At 40.9% G+C, this 19,981-nt stretch overlaps 1 protein-coding gene across 3 annotated transcripts; it reads right to left on the bottom strand.

Moving 5' to 3' along the window:
- Positions 1-15,459: 15,459 nt before the first annotated feature.
- LOC118788363 (calcitonin-1-like) lies at positions 15,460-19,981 on the bottom strand. 3 transcript variants are annotated; one of them, XM_036544330.1, is made up of 5 exons: positions 19,910-19,981; positions 19,012-19,103; positions 18,015-18,149; positions 15,999-16,184; positions 15,460-15,536 (listed from the first exon to the last, which is right to left on the bottom strand). In XM_036544330.1, exons 2-4 carry the CDS (start codon positions 19,095-19,097, stop codon positions 16,025-16,027), a joined length of 381 nt encoding a protein of 126 aa, XP_036400223.1. In that variant the 5' UTR covers positions 19,098-19,103; positions 19,910-19,981; the 3' UTR covers positions 15,460-15,536; positions 15,999-16,024. The 3 variants fall into 3 exon arrangements, with proteins under 3 accessions (XP_036400223.1, XP_036400222.1, XP_036400221.1); XM_036544329.1 differs by having other exon boundaries at positions 15,999-16,187; XM_036544328.1 differs by lacking the exons at positions 15,460-15,536; positions 15,999-16,184 and adding an exon at positions 16,921-17,223.

The following is a 19,981-nucleotide window of genomic DNA, read 5'->3' on the forward strand; positions in this document are numbered from 1 at the left end:
TTCGTCATAGGGGAAAACCGGGCAAAAAAAGGCAGGAGAGGGGGCGCAAAAAAAAGGCCCTCCTCTAATGTTCCTAATCTGGAGCATATTTCAGTCTATGCCTGGGATGATGACATGAAAGAGGAAAAGAATGCAGGAGCCGATTACGGGGGAGAGATGCATTACGCCTGAGGACGCGAGAGCTTTCAGCCGCGAGGCCCGCTGCATAATAATACCACGCGGTGGGGCGCGGAGTGCGCCTCTCTCCCTCCACACACAGAAATGGAGAAGACCTCTAACAACAGCATAACCATCAGCCACCATTCTGACCATTACCGCGCATTATCCGAAAGCAAAATGTGAGCCGGCACCGCCATTTTCCATTTGCAGATGAAAAAAGACCATTTTCCATTTTTATTTATTTATTTATTTATTTTTTACTGTCATTATTACAATGATTATTATTACTACTAAATCAACATCATAGGAGAGACAAGTGGCTTTCCTTTTAAAAATGTGCAACATGTTATAATGCACATTACTTTCGCTGAGGGACCAATAGAGACTATTATTGCTTATGGTGCAGCCACAGAGAACAGTAAAAGGTGTTTGTACTTATCTTTGCTGGGGAGGTAATGAAGAATGAATATGTCTATTGCTCTGAGAGGCTGCCATTCTACCTGGGTTCAGCTTATCACAGAACCTAGAATAAAAATATTACCACTTGTATTGGACATCGTGTAGTGCAACATAAGTACAAAGGTGTTTTAATAAATAATGTAAAAGACTATGCAGACTGCAACATTTTATTAACTAGCTCGAGGCACATCTACAGAATGGTAAAGAATTTTTTTTGTTTGTTTCATTTTTTAAATTGGTATGGCACTTAATGTTACTGGGAGCTGTACCAAACTGATGCATTCTAACCCAAATCAATCCTTGCAACACCGTGAACTGATCATTCCTATAACCCACCACTCCCATGCTTAAGATTCTGAATGAGGGGTACTTGCTAACATTCCAAGCACCGCCTCCTGCAGTTGCAGACAAGTATTCAGTCTTTTTCAAAAACATGAGCATAGAGATCTACACAGTGCATCTCCACACACACACACACACACTTCTACCATAAAGCAAAAAGAAACACTTAAAAATCATCCACATTATGTAACCACATTCTAGCCACCTTCTAATTGCTTCTAATGCTGTATGCTTTATGTTGACCACACCAGTTTTTCTGAATTCTTCAGCACACCGCACTAGTCTTTTATTGTGTTTTTTTAGAAGTAGCATACCATCTGAATTATCTGCTGCCACCTCTGTCCAGCTGTGGTCTTGTGTTCAGTTCAATACAGCTGCCAGTGTGAATAATGTCAACTGCTCATTCATTGGCTGACAGGTAATCCATCTGTCACTTAATTGGGGTGGAGTTTTGCGTGGGTGTGTTACATTCTAACGACTCTCTATTTAGACAGATATCCGATCTCTTTTTGAGATGTCAAAGGAAAAAATCTATCATATGGAAGACCATTTCCACCAAGAAACAAACATCATAATGAGGGAGTGTTTCCTCATAACTAAGGCCTATTAGGTATTCATTATTAGATCACACTGCTCTCTTCCTAAAATCTAGTACTGCAGCACCAACTGGCCACTTGATGTAAGTGCAGCTAAGTTTACAAAAGGATCCACACTTAAACCAGAACAACCAATTTGTCATTGTGAAAAATTTTCTCACATTTTAGATATGATATAAAATTATTACTATGTACAATGCCATTATTGTATTTCACTGTATCTGTGTGATGTGAAGGTGAATATAATAAATTCTTTGAAAAAAGTCAGTCTCTCAATTCAGTATTTAACCGTGTCAATCTACAGATTCAGATAATGTACTCTACAGAAGATGTGCCTCTTCATGCCAATGCATAGTTTTGCATTTCCAAGAACAAAAATGGAATATGCTCCTCTGCCGTTCAGTTCTATGGTGGCTATCTGACGGTTTGCATTTCATTGAATGAGACATGTGTACAGTGGTTAACTTCTCAGCGTCTTCCAGCTACATGACAAAAAGCATTTGGTCACTGCAATAGATTGACTCCCACACGCAATCCCTTTAGAGCCAATTATACTCTTGTCCTCCCTTAATTGGGCTACATAGGGATAAAAAGGGTCATGCGGCACTGTGTTGGAGGAGGCTGACCTAGAGAGAGGGAGGGAGACCAAGAGCAAAAGAGTGTGGGAGAGAGGAAGAGACATAAAGAGAAAGAAAGAGAGAGGAGGAAAAGAAATGGATAGAGGAAATGAACAGAAAAGGGAGAAAGAAAACGAGTGGGAGGAAGAAAGAAACGGGTAGCCAAAAGGATGGAGGGAGGAGGAGAAAGACAGGGCCTTGTTAAGCCATACCGGTGAAGTCACAGTCATAATGGTGGGAACAAGACAAGATGTTGCGGCTCTGGCCTAACTGGAAATCTTCTTGGCATCATAAGGTCCCCTTTACGAGAAGCCATATGCTGAGCAATAAACATTAATAGCCAACGCTGAGCAGAAGCCATGTGCTTTCTGACTGATATTGAGTAATGGGAGCAACCCGCACACTGTTGGATATTTTCAAATTAAGATTGTTTTGGCTCTGCCAAGGATAACAGCACTCAGCATGAAGTGACGGATTTACTAGCACTACACAAGTACATTTTGGATTTTTTTTTTCATTTTTCAGAGGGAATTAAAAGATTTGTGGTATTACATCAGTTATTAATGCAATATTACTACTGCACAACCAATTTATACCTAAACTGAATACACAGATAAAATAACCGGCAGACAAAATGACTTTAAATATAAACCTCATACGTAAGCACAAAGGCATGTTGCAGGTTGGTTTGAAGAAAAAAAAACAAAAAAACAAATCAATCTCCTCTTTCTCGCAGATAATGCTTTCTCTAATATCCCCTTGAGCATTACCATACAAATTGAGGTGAGACATTTAATGTGCCCGATCAGGCAATTCAGTTATAACTAGCATGAAAAGAGCTTAAGTGGCAAGTCAAGTGCCATCACACCGAACTCAAAATTATCCCTGATTTTGTTCACAAGCTACCCTCGTGCCCATGATCTAAAACAACAAGCAGATATTGGATAATGTGCAGAGTTATCGAGCCATCAATTTTGTCTGTCAACCTGTGCCCTATCACACACCTGCTACATAACTCAAACATTCAAACATTAACAGCAGTGATATAATTATCCAGAGCATGGATAATTAAAACTGTGTTCCACTTGCTTTCACACAGTGCTCGTCAAAGGAATATATACAGTGGATCCTCCGGGTTAACACAGTTTTCTATAGCCTCAGTCCCCTGTTAGTGAAAATGTGGTCAGACTACAAGAACAAGACACAGCTGGATGTGGCCACTATGCCAGGGTGGTGTTTGGACAAGAGCACAGACAGCACAAAGAATGGTGATTTGGCCAATGGTCATATTGTTTGCCTCAATAACTGAGACAAAATGACCAAGGGCAAAGAAACTGTGGAATAAATTTGGGTTTACTCAAAGGAAGTCCCCCCTGCAGTGGCTGGGAGGAAAAGCCAGTTCCAAGGGGCTGGAGAGCCAATTACGATCCTGTCGTGAAAAAGACACAGGAACTATTCTTTCATGCAAGGCCTGATGAAGGAGGAAGGCCACACCTGGGTTGATTACTAATGCCTTTCAGGTGCATGTGTCTGTCTGTGAGGTTGCCGCTGTCCAAGGTTCTGAAAGGCTCCCAGACCGTGGGGTCACAGCAGGAACAACTGGCAGCAGCCAAAAACATGTGAGCAGCCCCCTCTGACACCACACAAAGTCTGCCAGTGCCATTCAGCTAAAAAAAGAGACTTTTTGTCCCTGTCAGGTACAGGTACAATAAAACGTGTGACAAAAATAACATGGTGACGTGTATGGTCAGTGTGGAAGACAGAGTGTGCTCTTGACTGATGTCAGGTGGTATGTGGGATTTCTTTGGCTGATGGAGCTTGGTGAGGATTGTTTTGGTCGTACTCAAAACCGTTCCTGATGTTGCATGCAGCTGTGGTAGCCAATGAGTTATTCTATTTTTTTTTCTTCTCTTTTTTTCTAGAGCAGTACCTTTTTTTCTGAGGCATATGAACTAATATTCCTCCATCACTTTTTTCCACTGTGCATCAGAGCACACCCATAAAAACCCATCAAACCCACCAAAATGAGCATTCTTCCATTGTCCAAGGTCCTGAAATAGCCTTTGTGGATTCATCGTAATACATTCCCCTTATGTTATCCATTTTACACTGACTTTTATGGTTGCTGATACTTCTCATATGTTAGATGGTTCCAGAAATGCCCTCAGACATGTCAGGTCTACAGAGTGCTTGGGTCTCATCTACTTGTAAACATCTGTTTAAAAATAATTTGTCCTTTGAGTAGACTTCATTGATCACCAGTTATCTGAGTGAGAGCAGACACTGATTTGATGCAATGAAAACAATTGTTCCAGTCCCTGAACAGTATGAGATCCATACTATACACCTACTTCAGTGTAGATGGACCATCAATTCAAGCTGTCATCACAGTGCACTCAAGCTAAATATGGGCAATTTGTTATGGTTTCAAAAGCAGGGGATCCCTGTTTCACAGTTCAGGTTTTCAAAATCATGGCTATTATAGAGGTTACTGCATTTTTTTAAGGTTATGTAGGACACCTTCCACTCACAAGTGCTGGAACACCAAATAATAATGAAAATACTATTGACAAAAGAAAATAAGATCATTTCTTTGATTAGCATGTATGTTTTTCCTACAAATTGGCCTGAATTATTACGTTAGTCCAGTTGTTATATGACAGTTAGATCACAGATAAAGAATATGTGGTCACCAACTGTGCTATATACTCAGGGAATATTTTACAGTATTTTGATCAATGCATGACCATTAAGGTATATGGTTAATTAATTAAACTACTTACAAGTGGTGTAAGAGGGCATTAACTACAAAAAATAACAACCTGTCATACAGTCCCCCAGTAATGCAAAATTACACCCATGCTATTCAAAAATACTTGAACTACTTTAAAATGCTCGAATTGCATGTTTTTACTAAATCCTCTTAACATATTAATTATTAACACTGAATATCTTTAGTATGTGTTTGTGTGGCAATGTAGAGAAGGGAGTTTTTGACCATATCTAAGAGCTGACAGCATCTCTTTTAGGGTTCAGTGCAAGTTCACTCTCAAAATGCTGAGCTGGGAGGAGCTCGATGTACAAAAGAAAACAGCACAAAGAAGAAAAGCTTTCTTTCAATGCTTTGCCACAGGCAATAAAACAGCTGTTATCTCAAGGCATTTGTTTTGTCTTTGCTTGAATGAACTGAAACAGCAAGCCTGCTTACCTTATTGTTTGGCTCAGATGATGATCTGCAGTCCTTAAATAGTATTGTATATGAGGAGGCACTCATCATAGTATCATTACTGGGATTGTTATGATCAGTACAGTCCAAAAGGGGACCCGGGAACACATGGGAACCCAGTTCTGCTCCAGAATTCCAATCCTACACGGAGCAGTGGAACACACAGGGACCAATTCGTACAGGTGTGCCCTCTAACCACTGGAATGGTTGCCCTGGACTGTTTGAGTTATCCTGATATTTCACTGAAATGGCTAAGCTGTAACATAAGAAAAATGTAAAGCCACATGCCAAATCCGGTTTCATATTTCAAATGAATCCTACTGTAACAAGCAATTTTCGAGCATATATTCACGAGAAAAAAAAAAAACGATAATGACAGACGACTCATATATAGATTAATATGACACATTTGCTTCATTATTCTAAACGTCAGGCTCATTACTCTCATTGTAACGTAAAGACATACCTTCAAACAATGCTGAAGCACAACTGACATTTTCAATGAATTGTGTGGTAGAATGATGCACTCTGCCCTTCACTGTTCATATTCCTCACAATAAACTGGGTGTTGAAATAGCAGCGGTGCCATGTTTTATTAATTTTCACCCACACACCTTGAAACTTGAAGTCTGGTTGTCAAAATAATGTTTTTTTAAAGCAGAATGCTTCCATCGTTTTAGACAGCGCAGTCAAACTGGGTGGTTGCTTTTCGTGGGGGGAAGAAACAACTGCCTACACAAAATCTGTGGATCCTTATTTTATCATCTCACACAAGCAGGCTCAGAGAGAAAAATGTATCAATAGGCTCTCTGAATTACGTGGTTAAACCGCTTTAATCACCATAACATCTACCTGTGCTTCCTTTTACGGCGCTGTCAGCGATTAGAAAAATAGTTCACATTAAAATGCTCCCTTGAGAGCGGAAGATTTTGACAGACAAGAGTTCAAACAGGTAGGTGATTTGCAAGGCTGTGACACATGATGCCACACCAGGGGTGGGCGGGGGATGACGAGACGTTCGGCATCCTGTGAGTGGCAGTTAAACAGCTGAAGTGCAGAAAAACTCCCATCACCGGAGAGAGTCCGGATAACAGGCAAGGGAGACAGAGTAATGCGAAATGAGTCACTAGAACGAGAGCAGCGGGGTTAATTAAGAAGAGCCTCTTACACAAGGAGATCCATTTCACCGGTAAGAAGTACGGACACTGTGGCAGGCTGCAATCACTACTGACTGGGCGCTCTCAAAATGAGACGCGGGTTTGAGGAAGAAAAAAAACGGGAAAGATGGGAGGAGAAGACATATTTGAATCGTAAAAACAATGAGGTCACAATACACTTGAAGGCTGACTGGCCCTACTATATGCAAGCACAGGAAAAAAGTGTTTGGAAATGAGGTAAAAGATAGGAGGGAGACATACAACAGGAGCATGATATAGCCAGATGAGAAGGCATGATAAATTACAAAACAGGGGGAGAAAAGTGGGAAATTATGCATACATGTCTGCAATAATTTATAGGGATATAAAGCACCGAGTGTAAGAATAGCAGTGGGGGAGGCCACAGCAGTTCCGCCGGATGGTCCGTGGGGGAGGCGAGGGGTGTCAGAAGATTCTCCAGAGGAGATGGATGCATGACACACCAAGCACACGCTGACTCTCTGTGAGGAAAGCGGCGTCAGAAAACACCTGACAGACAGCGCTCTTCACCCCCTTTCTTCACTGCAGTTTCTTCAGTGGGTTTTGGCGCATATCCCTCAGGCTTACACACATTGCCCTTACCTTCAGAAAATTATGTGTGGAGCAGCTCTGGAGATACCAACCCAACTGTTCAGCTCCTAATGATGAAAGGCTAGATTTGGACATGTGCCAATTGCCTCAGATTTAACAAAAACATAATCCCTAACTTTGCATCCCCTCATTTGCTAATGTAAGTAAAATGATATTGTCAGGAACCAAAAAGTGACATATTTTAGCTTCAATGCACCTCTCTCTGAAAGCATATTCAAACATTCCCTTAAAAGATTCCCTTAAAATATCTCTTGGGTCTCCAGTTTTTGTTTATGTAATACTTAAAGCAGTCTGACTGGAGACATGATTTGGTCAGCATCCCTAGACACCTCTGCTTGTCTATTTACTCTGAGTGCTAATGATAATTCATGGTATCACAGTGTTCCCCTGCAAAAAGCTCCCATCAACACCTCCTTCATATTGCTGAGGGGAAAGTACATAGACATCACACATGTCCAGGAGACAATAACCACAGCTATGACTGAGCAGGGCATCCCACTCACCTGTTTTTGTCTGACATTTACAGCAGACAGAGCTTGCACTCTTGTAATTTAAGCTTACTTGGAAAAACAGAGCAATTTATAGGAGAATAAGTCATGCATTTCAACAACAAACATGCACAAATAGAAATGACAGCAGTTTTATTCCCCTATAAGTTGCTCTATCTTAGAAAATAGCGCTATGTGTAGGTAAATGGGAACAAGAATAGACAAGTCCTTCTTAATGCATTACAGCAACAACAAAAACACACAGAACACACAGAATTGGGAGTATTGAAATTAAATTTGGCATTAAATTTGACTAAGAAAACTCAATTATGGTAGAATCCAAACCTTTGCAAACACATGACACAGTATGTTAGAACTGCTACACCTCTTAATGTGTGAACACAGGACCCCTTAAGTTGAAGCAGCTATGCTGGCAAAAGGATAATCAGGGTCTTCTTCTCAATAACTCCCCTCCAAAGCCTAACTACCCTATGCCCCATGAGTCTCCCCCCAGGAGTGATGGGGACAAAGGACAGACAGCAGCAGCGAAGCCTGGGAGGCCACAGCTATGGTGCCAGCTCCAGAGGTGACCAAAATATGACATATTTTGCATCATTCTGGAACATTAAAAATGTTATCAGTAAGAGTTCTGCTCATGTTTTTCATTTCAATTGTTCAGCATGGTTTACAGTTGATTACACTTTTAAGGAATTGCCTTGTAACTGTCTGAAATGCTTGAGGATTTCCTTTGAGAAAAATTCCTTATTATTGCTTGTACAATAAGGAGAGCATAGTCAGTTTCTGCAGAAAAACTGTTTTAAAATGGGGATTACCATTTCTTTTTTATATTGTTTTACTCATTTTAAACAGGATGGATACCTAACCATAAATAACAAAAAACAGTAGTAATAATAATAGCATCCATGAAAGTGTTACTAATATTTAAATATGATACTTAAAACTCATACATACTGATAAATATTGCCTTTTGCAATAGGTTAAACTAAAGATTGATTCATTTACTAATCACACCCATATGGTGGATAAAAATCAACCAATCAATCAATCAGTCAAAGGCACAGGTGAATAATAATAAGGTAAGTGCCAAATATGTGAGGGGGGGCTCACATGGGGATGTGGACACCCAGCCCAGAATTAGATCCATTGTACACAAAGACATTGTACACACCACTTCACAGGAAAATGATTTGCAAAGGTGTTTTCATTATGGGTGTTCGTATTCCAAAACAGTGGAACTATCACACACACAGGTCAACACATTGAAGACACAACCAGTCCAACTGCAGAGTATGAGAAAAAAGCTATACTTAAGGCTCAGTACACATATAATGCCACAACAATTGGTGAGCTTTATATGCTCCACAGGGACTCCTACGCTAAGTAAATGTGTGCGGAGCTAACAGGCTTGCAGCAAAGCGCTTCTCCGATTCATTCAGTCAAGTGAAAAGATAAACACTAAAGCACTGCTCCCCAGTGGGCTTGAGTGATTGGAGACGACTGCAAACAAATTTCAGCTCGCTCTCCCAGGGCGAGTGGAGGCGTGGAAGAGAAAGCCAAAGACGAGAGGTCAGACAAATGAGAACAGTAACACGGCAATTAGCGCAGCCGAGAGTTGCCGCACCACACCGAGGCTCAGCGCACACACCCCTGAGGGCCAACAACCCCCCCACCACCCCTCCGTGCAAACCCCCCTGCCATATCAGTACACTTACTGTAGGAACCACAAAGCCACCAACAAATAATGCACTCAGAGAGGGTAAGACAGCTCAATCATTAATTAATGCCAGTGTCTGAAGTGTGCCATTTGTCACTAAAATGTCTAACAAAAACAGCCCCTCTTGTACACAACTGGTACAATTAAGATGAGACCAAAGAGAGGCTAAATCGTTGTGTTAACTCCCTGCGTGCAGACTGGCATTGATTTAGATCACTGAGCTCCCATACAGGAATCTGTGCCATATTTGTTGGACCTATGCAAAACTGCACATGTGCATTACCGTAACCTTGTTTCCATAATTCTGACACAGTTACAGTTTCAGCCCTTTTCATGAACCATGATCCATAGGTGCACATTCCGCAAAGAAAGATCTGAGATGAAGCACGACTTTGCAGCATAGAAATCATGGTTCTTAATACCACCACAAGAGTCAGAGTGATGACCTTCATCGTAGCTGAATGGTTTGTTTTCCGTCAGTGTACCAAGGGGTCCAGTGTACCAATATGAACCAAGGGTCAACAGCTGCAAGCCAGGGCTGTGATTCTACTAACCCTGCCAGCTACCGAAGTACACATTTTATAAAAGGTGCTATTAGTCATGTCCTTCCATTTTACATTGCTTTCACCAACCTTGAACAGCAGTGCTGTAAACCATGGTGCTAAAAGGAGTTATTGTAATATCAGCTGTTCAGCTTTTTTATGAGAATTGTTTTGGTGCAATTTGCACTTGATGTCTTCACATCATCACATGTACTTTTTATAAAGTGTGCACTACTGAAAAAATAACAAATAGTTGAGATTTAGCTGAGGGTATAGTTGAGAATAGTTGAGGGCTAACTTCAGTTGAGGGCTGTTGGAGATGGAGTCTGTAAAAGTCTAAGTGTATCAAGACTCATTTTTCTCTCAGCCAACACCATCTCCCATTAAAGTACACTCTGAGCTAGCTCCAGTGGTAGAGAGAAAGGAAGGACAACAAATCTGACCATTGGATTAAAAGCCCCTCGAAGTGCAGAGGGAAAGAGCTCCATCTGACCTCACGGCAGTTTGTGGCCTGCCACACAGACATGGCATTGAGAGAGACAGAAACTGCTTTTCTTCTTCTGTGCAATCAGTCCAACAACGGAAAAGCAGTGGTCACAACACAATGCTGTTCACCCCAAGAGAAAGTTAGCTTGGATCGCCCATAGTGGTTCGCAAGTAATTTGTCAATATGCAGATCTAAACTGCAAACAAAAATTCAATACCAGGGCTGGGTGGGAACCCCATCAGGTGGGTAGGAACCCAATCAGGTGATCACACAGAAGCCTGTTTCTCAGTGACAGCTTGGAAAATGGACAAATGGGCGCATCAAAGGCCAACCACACACTGACAATGTAAGTTTCAATATTTTTTATTGGACCAATGAATATAAGGCTTTTTGGAGGAATGCCACTATTTGCACAACCTCTCAAAGTACATAATGAACATTTCAGACAGTATCATCTTGTCTGCCTAACTGAGGAACACAATACCCAGGAATGTGGGAGAGATTATACAAGCAACTTGTAAACAGGGCAAACCCTGACAAAGTATAATCATCATAATCATTATTCTCAGCACCAAAAAAGACAGAGTCCTTGCTAACACAAATAAAATCAAAGCCACATAAAATCCATGAACCAACCGATAAAACTACATGGAGCTTAAACTCAGAGGGACTTGAAAAATAAAGCATCTCTTGTATTAAATCACAAAAGGAAACCAGAGTGGCCAGGCTCTTTGTGTATATTCATCCGTTAGCAGGGCTGCACTGAGTGAAGAGGCTCCACCCTTTATCTGTATTAACCCTAGTCTGCCCTGTATATAGTGGCAGGTACAGAGGGTAGACAAAATAATAGAAAGCAAACAACATTTTGTGCACGGAGCAGAGTCTTAGGCTGAAGTCCAAACACACATTATTCTGTTCAATTTGCATCTGCCATTAGTGTGGTGAGGCCACACTTCCAATGATTCTGTTGTAGCATGTAAGCGCAACATGACCAGATGATGATAAAATGCAATTGCAAAGCATGACATCAAACTTTCCAACAGCATAAGGTGCATTCCTTTAAAGTCTAAAAAGCACAAATCACATAAATGGATCTGGAAGAAAAATCCAGATGTAGACAAGAAGAGGGAGAAGGAGCAGTAAAAACCGAAATGTGAAACAGCCATTCATTTCTGCACCGCGAAATCACACAATCACAAATTGCATTCAGACAGTCCAGGAATTGCGTACATTGTGATATTTCTTAAGTTTTACCACAACAGTCTAAGGGAATTTTGTTTCATTTGTGCCACTGAAACCACTATCTTCTGGTAAAATGTTAACAGAGGAACACTGAACACTTGACTGGGCTGCCACTGGCTGGCTCCACATACAAGGAACACCACCTGAGTTTGAGATAGTCTCTTTGTAAGTGAGGATGAAGAGCAGGGAAATGAAAATATGAACCGATTTCTTTTGCATAACAGCTCTCATAGGGTTAGAAGTCCTGTAGTGGAAGCAGCACCAGCATCAACCTACTAGCCGGCATGCACCATTGGTTTTCATGTTAAGTGGACTATTTTTAATAATACCCTGAAATCTGATCTTTGTCACCTTAAGAGCAGCTAATTATAGCTTTTCCGTTGAATTTTACAGCTTTAAAATAATCGATGTATGCAAAAATACATAGCACACATCTGAAAAATCAAACATTCAATCTAAGTCGGTGAGCAGATATTACAAGGTATCAATTAAAGTAACAATAATTACTGAGGTTGGTATAACTATGACGGAAACGTGTGCATGTCCACTCAACTCAAAGCAGTCGAGAGTCTGCACCTTTTAAGTTCAAACTAATAATAATGACAATATAACGTGGATTTTGATTTTGAGGCTTGTGACGACGTCTAGATCAGTTGTAATTACCACCAGTCAGCGATATGTTGTTGATAAAGTATTCTCAAGTATGACTCCCGTTGACATGTCAAATTGCTGGTGCTGTGTGTACTGCAACGATCAAATTCAGGAAAAAAAAATAATAATTTGACTCACCCTCATTATTTTTTTATCACCGACGTAAGTCGGGTTGTGTAAGCTTCAAACGTGCCTCGCTGGTTCGCATTCGTTTTCAGGAGGTGACGTCTCCCACCTTCTTCCAGGTGCTCAGGACGGTCTTTAAGAATTGTAAGCAGTGTAGATAATTTTATGTACAATATCACAGCTTAATTTCTTCGGTAAATCACTTCCCCATCAAAAGACTCAAGAGGTCTTAAGGGGTTTTGATGTACAGAATTCCTATAGTTTTTCTTTCCGCGTAGATTGACATAGGCAGTTGGCGCACATCATTTACGTAGCAACTCAACTTTTGTATCAAAATAATTTGCATATTTATGAACGCCTTCTAATTCGTAAATGCTTTTTAAAAAGTATTACACACCATTTCTTTATTATATTACATTTTCTAAATCTAAAAATAATTAAACGTTATTTTAATCGGATTTCTTGACTCAGCAGGATATTCAGAAAGTACTCCTGAATCATTCCCTGTGTTTTTATCTCTCCTTGCGGTTGATTCTTATATCAATATTTCTTATAAGCAGAGTATTGCATAGGCACTATATTTATTTGTATTTACTCATTTAGCGTCGTATCTAATGTATAAGCATTGTATCTTGGGTAAGAGCGTCTGCTAAATGCCAATAATGTATTTTAAAGCATGCAGTTTTCAAAAAAACTTGCAGTTGCAAGCGTTCAAAAAAGGACACAATTCAGTTTCCAGCTGTAGGCATGAATAACAGAATAAGTCATACAGTAAGCAAACATATGGTAACACAAAGTGACAGGTAATTTAATCAACGACTTTTTTTTTAATCCGAGGAGTAGTTTAGTATTCAAATTCATTCATGAAAGGGAGTGCCAAAAAGTATTCTACTGGATTTATAAAGCCCCATTTATGCTGCATTAGCGAGCACAAGCCTAAATGCACCTCACAGTCATCAGGTCTGTGTCATCAAGTCTACATGAGCCAATGGTATATTCTAATTTACTGTGTGTTATAAGGCCTTAATTGGTAAAAAAAAAAAAAAAAAAAAAACAATTTACTCAACTTATTGTATCAGTAACAAGTGCAATTGGTGTCAAGTGTGTTGATAAATCAAAACAAACCCTGTTTACTCTATTGTTACAGAAAGCTGCTCTCAGCATTTGCCACATGCTGTGTATCTTGGCTGGGTTAAACTTCCTTGTGCATTGTCTCACCTGGGTCTAATTTGTTTTGTAAATTCACCCGTGACATTCAAATATAGTCATTTCAGATGTTTTGCTGTGTGTATAATCACAACAGGAAAAAAACATTAATAAACCCTCATAGGCTGATAAGGCCTAGATTTTCAAGTGAGCAATAATCACTGTTCTAGTGTCTTGGGGAAAGATTCAAATTTATTCATTGTACTTCCCAATGCAATTAATTCCACGTGATTATTAAAATGAATTGTGCTCATCGCAATTGCTAATCTTGATGAGGAGATAACTAGAATATTACATATAATATCAATTAAATTAATGCAATATTTACAGCCAAAGGGGTTTACCCCCCTTTGATGCAACCCTCACTATTCCAATTAAATAATAACATGGACTGAATATTGTTGCTATTCTGTTGTCTGCTATTTGAAGGCATTTACTGGGTGAAATGCACATGATAGAAGCTCTCACTGTCATGAGTGCAGACCTGCTGCAGATAAATTTCAAGGTGAGTGTTGCATTCAGGGCTATTCTTACAGGCTATTCTTCGGTACCATTCTCTGAAGAAGGAATCTTTGCTGAATCTTATTGACACACATTTATTTTTCACATGCAGGCAGTTTAAAGAGAGATGCAATGGATCACATATGAAGGGGCAGATCTCTGTAGCATCCTGGCCTAGCTTCAGCAATGGCCTTTCTCTGTATCACAGAGTGTGCCTTGCATATTACATCCCAGTGCTTAGCACCGAACCAAGCTGGAGAGACTCAAAGCAAGATGTAGTGGGTGATCATGTTTTGTTCACAATTTGACATTGATTACATGCATAAATGTTACAAATATGTTACCTTTTTTGATGTTTGTCCAGTTATTCTCATTATTAAGTAACTACAAATTTCCAATGTTGAATTGTCTATTCACTATGTTATGAAACTAAGCAGTCGTGTTGAGTGTTTTAAGAATTCCTACGAGGAACTGTCCCAGACAGCTTTTAGAGCTGACCTCAGCCTTATTTTTTTCTGTGAGCCTTGCAAGCTTTCACATGCAGTTACCATCAGGGCAAGTGGTGGAGAATGGGATGGGTGGTATACATTATCTCACAGCTGCGGAGTGAGTGAACAGGACATGTGAGGTCAGGTTGATTGCTGATCATCCTTGCATGTGTGGAGGAATTGAATCTGGCAGGCAGGAGTGAAACAGCACACGGGCACAACAGCGTAACACAGACTGTCAAATTAACCTCAACTGCCGAGCCTCTGCGGAATAAAACAAGTACCCCAACCCAAATGTATCTAAAATACATTTTAATCTTGCTGAAATTCACAATCATTACAATATTGAGCTTCTTAAATAGTCGTTTCTTTTCTTCTTCTTTTTTTTTCTTTAAACATACTGTACAATCATGTCATGTCAAGTGTATTACATCAAGGCACAGGACACAGCCATGGTCAGGGAAGCCTTGGGAGGCAAAGGTTAAAGGTCATCCCGAGGTACCGCAGAGCTTTGCTGAGACAAGTGTGAGGACGGTGGGTCACATGATACAGGTGTGCTCTATGCTGAAGGAGAGAGGATATAACAGGTGCTGTTTTCTTTTTTATTTCAAATCAATTTGATTATATATAAAAAATGAATATATTTTTTTCTTAACTTTTCTCATGTTCTGGTAATATACACAATGGAAGTGCTCTATTTTTTTATTCTTTTTTTGTCTTCCTTGCCAAAAGCAAAAAAATAAATATTCGTAAGATCAGGAGGATAAGAGATATCAATAAGTCTCGAGGCCATTCTTCTGGTGGGGGAGGGGGGAGAGGCGGAGTGTGGCGCTGTCGTTTCCCCAAAATAAACATGACGGTGTCTTGTTGAGAGGTGTGAACGACTGCGAGAGAAGAGAGATACAAGAGTGGACAGGTCAATACTCTGTTTCGTCATTCCTCAAACTCATCACATTGAATGCATTGAACTCAAACACATTGAGCCTCTTCAACTGGTCACTGAAATCTGCCATCTACCTATGTTGTTAGCCAGCATTCAAAAGGCTACCTAGCATTAACTTCACATGGGCATCGGGGCTCACAGGAACACAGAGACCTGGAAACATTTGGAATACTAATGACTAAATGGCTAATTGACCCTAAATGAGATGATTCGTGCACCATTAAGTTTAGAATGACCTTTGAAACTGCTCTGGGTGTGCCCTGCAGTGAGAGAGACATAGAAAGAATTACCCAGAGCCACTGGAAATGGCAGTGAGAAAATGCAGGAATGCATAGAATGACAGCCTGCAAGTAAAAGAGACAGGCACCAGAGGCGAGAGGAGCGCATTTACGGCGGTATTTACCGTAGCTCTGGGGGCCCCGCGAGCATTCACATCTGGCTGTCTCTCCTCCGTCGGCCGAACGCCTTGGAGCCCACGTTGGTGGGGACGAAGTTGCTGCTGCCCATGCCTCCCGACCGGCTCAGGAAGTCTGCCAGGCGGTGAGTGACGCAGGTGGCCGTGTTGCAGGCCCGCTTCTGCGCTGTAATGCTGCTTTTTGGGAGACAGTGGAAAAGATTAGCAGGAGATGCACGCTATGCTTAAATCAAGCAGCAAAGATGTTAAATCATTCTATATGTACATAAGAAATAGCTATTTGGGCAACAATAACAGTTTATGTTTTAGATAAAATATTTACACATTTCACATCTGAACAATAATAGTTACTGACTGTTCGTTCATACTGAAGGGCATTCATATTTGTCTTACCTGAAAACCACTGTGAGGATTTGTATGGTATAATAAGTTGACTAATCTAGTTCAAACTGTGCCACTCATGATAGAGTGATTTCCACAGATTTCCACTACATTCACAAGAGCTTTTTGAAGTAGTGGTTGCAATTTACTGAATAATAAAGCCTCTGCAAGTAAAAGGCAAAATCCTTGTTGAGCTTTAACATTTTAATATACTTGAATAAAAAGAAGAAAAAAAGGGTTTCCTGGTAGAAAAATAAGTTTATTAAACAAGAAACATAGTCACGCATGAAAGAAGCATTTATTATTGTTAGTTGTATAATTGTTATTACTTTGTTGAGTGATATTCAGATGTTTAAAAGGGAATATGTAATGTGATATACACCCAGAAATAAATGAGTATTTGCAAATTCATTTTCATTTTCATATTTAAAATAATAATTATTATTTTGATTGTCTTCAATGATCCAGCTAATGATTCTCTGCCGAAAACACGGGGATTCAAAAAGGAACAGAAAAATGAGGGGTTCTCCAAAGTCAGTCAAGCAGGCAAGATCCGCATGCACCAAGGATTTCAAACAGAAAACAAACAAGGAGGAACAGGAGGGGGTGGAGTTTGGAGGGAGGGGAGGTTGGGGGTTCTGTTTAGACGGCGTCAAACGATTCCCCGTAGCTTGCATAGCGATCGCTCTCCCCCAGGCTCCGCTTCCTGCCTGGCGTTCCGGCGCCCACGTCGGTGCGGGGGTACGCTTGCAATTTGTGCAACTCCTGCGACAGTTTGCCCAGCACGCACGTGCTCAGATTGGAGCAGCGCTTGGACATGGGTCTATCCAGGCTGTTGGGAGAAAACAACATGCAGACACACGGTCATAGTAACAGCGGCATGCCATTACGTGCTTTCCTTCCCCTCCGAGTTTCTACTGCCCTACCATGCATTCCAGTCCAGTTATGCACCCTTACCCTTTCCGTCATGCATTCACGTAGTTCAGCTTGCTCTCAGATGCACATTTAAAGAAAGATATATTTTTTAAAAAAAAAAACATGCTATCCCCCACCCTCAATGTAAAAGTCTGTCATCACAGCCTCATGCTTCACCCACAGGATCTGCACTGTAACACAAGCTCTTCCCGCTGTCATGCCACCCATTCATATAGTACTGATCCAGATCATGCACCCCTCTGTCCCCACTGGGCATTCTCTTCCCTGTGCGTTCCGCAGGCAGACAAGCTCTGATACACCCCCTCATAAAAATAAATGAATAAATAAATCTAGTCCATGCAAAAAGAGGTTACGACAGAGAATTAATCTGCATGAGTCGGAGTCGCGTCCTTGCGGGAGATCAATCTTTGCTCTGATCACATACCTCTACGTCCTAATCAAACACCTGCAGGACTGACTGCTATTGGAAGATGTGGATGTGCTCCTTCCAGAGTGAAAATGGAGGGTTAATATGGAACAGCTGATCAAACCAAGGCTAAACTGAGGCTTTTTACTGAATAAGACCAAAACTCACTCATTCACTTCAGATTTTGATTTCATGTTGGCTATAGCTTTCCACGTACCAGCATCAGACGGTCTTGGTTATGCAGAGGTCAGAGAGAAATGGGGAAACGAAGAGATATGTACCTATTTCCATCGTTCCCTTGCTGCTCCATCTCCTCCGCCGTCATTTGCACAAATTCTTTGACAATGGCGTTAAGTAACCTCCGGGCTTCGTAGTCAGTGAGAGTGACTCGGTCTGTCATCGAATCTAAAGCAGGTCTGGACAAGCAAAAAGGTTGATGGAAACGATCAGATGCGCATCTCCCAGCTTAAAAATAGCGCAGCCGTGTGTGATGTCACTGAAGTTAAAAGTCCCCGCTGCAAGGGATTCAAGCCAACACTGAAACAATCTGCTAAAAGTGCTCCATTTAAAAGGCTGACACGTAGCCAAGTTCAAATTTATGGCAAAATCAATACTGTAGTAAGAATTGGGAGGGGGCTCAGACCTGGTCTTTCTAATGCACTGTACATTATCAATCTCATCAAATTACATTAGGGAGTTTTTTTTTAATTCTGTAAATGCTGTTGCTATTTTCACACCTTACGAAAGCGTGCTCTCCTGAAGTAGGATGAAAGCAGAAAATATGCACTTTATTTTCCCTGCTCGTCCACTGGAAAGCTGAAAATCCTGTCAAAATCTGATTTTTTCTTGTAGAGTAGACTTATTCAGAGACCAGTAATGATATCCTTCTCAATTACCTGGTAAAGAAGCTATCTGCTTCAATCTGGGCTTTGTAGTGCCGGTAAATTGGTGGCAGTAAATCCAATATGATTTTCTACTCAAACTACTGTACTTCCCCTTTGCTTGCGCCATGGCACACTGCAGTTGCAAAAATGTTCAACGGATCAGAGGTACATGCATAGAGTTCTTTCATATTGCAGCTTTTCTAAGACCAATTCAGTTTACTTTACTGCCTGTTCTGCTCTTTGCCTGTGGGAAACAGGAACATCCAAAACAATTTGCAATTATCTTTGTCTATCTCAGCTTCTTTGGCTTCTCTGTCTGTTGCATCATTTTTCGTCTCTGCTCTGTTGATTTGTCTGTCAATCCATCTGTCTTGTGACATGCTCTGTGTCTCACCTGAGGGGCGTGGCGTGTGAGCTGTACATCTGACATATGACCAGGGCATAGGCAACAAGGAGAGCAGAGATCTTCAACATAACCATGGTCCCCTACAGCAAAGATACAGTCTTATCAGTTCCACAGGTTTCAGCCTGGCATGAACACATTCAAACAACATGAACAGCAGGGCTATGAGGATCACACATTTCAAAGTGTATTATAGTGAGCTGCGCAGCAAGATAATTGACTGTGTATCAATGCCAGCTTCATCAAAATATAGAACAAGAAGTTGTGTTCAGCTCTGCTAGCAAGGACATCCTGTTCAAAACCTGTTCTTCTTCTATTTGTCCTTTTCACAACTCATGAAAGGCACTACAGTCAGAGACGCTCCACATGTCACTTTCAGTACCAAAGCTCTCTGAGGGTCCCTCTCAAAACCTGACAGAGATGCTGAGCATTCGCAAGGGGTGCAAGTTATTTTGTTCTTCCTCTCCAACGGAGGAGAGAGATGGGACATGGACCGTTCCGCTGCAGTTCTTGCATACTCTCAGATGCTAACGGAGGGGGGGAGGGATGTTAGTGGTCATCATCTAGATTAGTGCCTGCGGCCAGCAGCCCCTGAGACCCAGTGCATTAGCGTAATGAGACTCAGGATGAGTTGACAATCGCTTCATCTCTCCTTGAGAATCCATCCAATCTGTGTCTCTCTATTCCCAGCACAAATAGGACCATCTACCTGGGCCACACATATTCAAGTCTACCTCGTTATCGCAATCTCATAGCCTTGCACCAAAAAAGCCTTGTCTCACAGTATTTCATTAAGTTAGACATGAAATGCAAAGAGTAAAGCCAAGCATCTATCTTGAATCCTAAAACATAATTCCATGTTGAAGACCAGTTTGAAATATCCACTTACCTTGAGTTGTAGATGTTCTTGCAGAAAAACAGAATAAGTAGACTTCGTTCAACTTGTATACCAACTCTTGAC

Source organism: Megalops cyprinoides, chromosome 13 (genome assembly GCF_013368585.1).
Source record: "Megalops cyprinoides isolate fMegCyp1 chromosome 13, fMegCyp1.pri, whole genome shotgun sequence".
NCBI lineage: Eukaryota > Metazoa > Chordata > Actinopteri > Elopiformes > Megalopidae > Megalops > Megalops cyprinoides.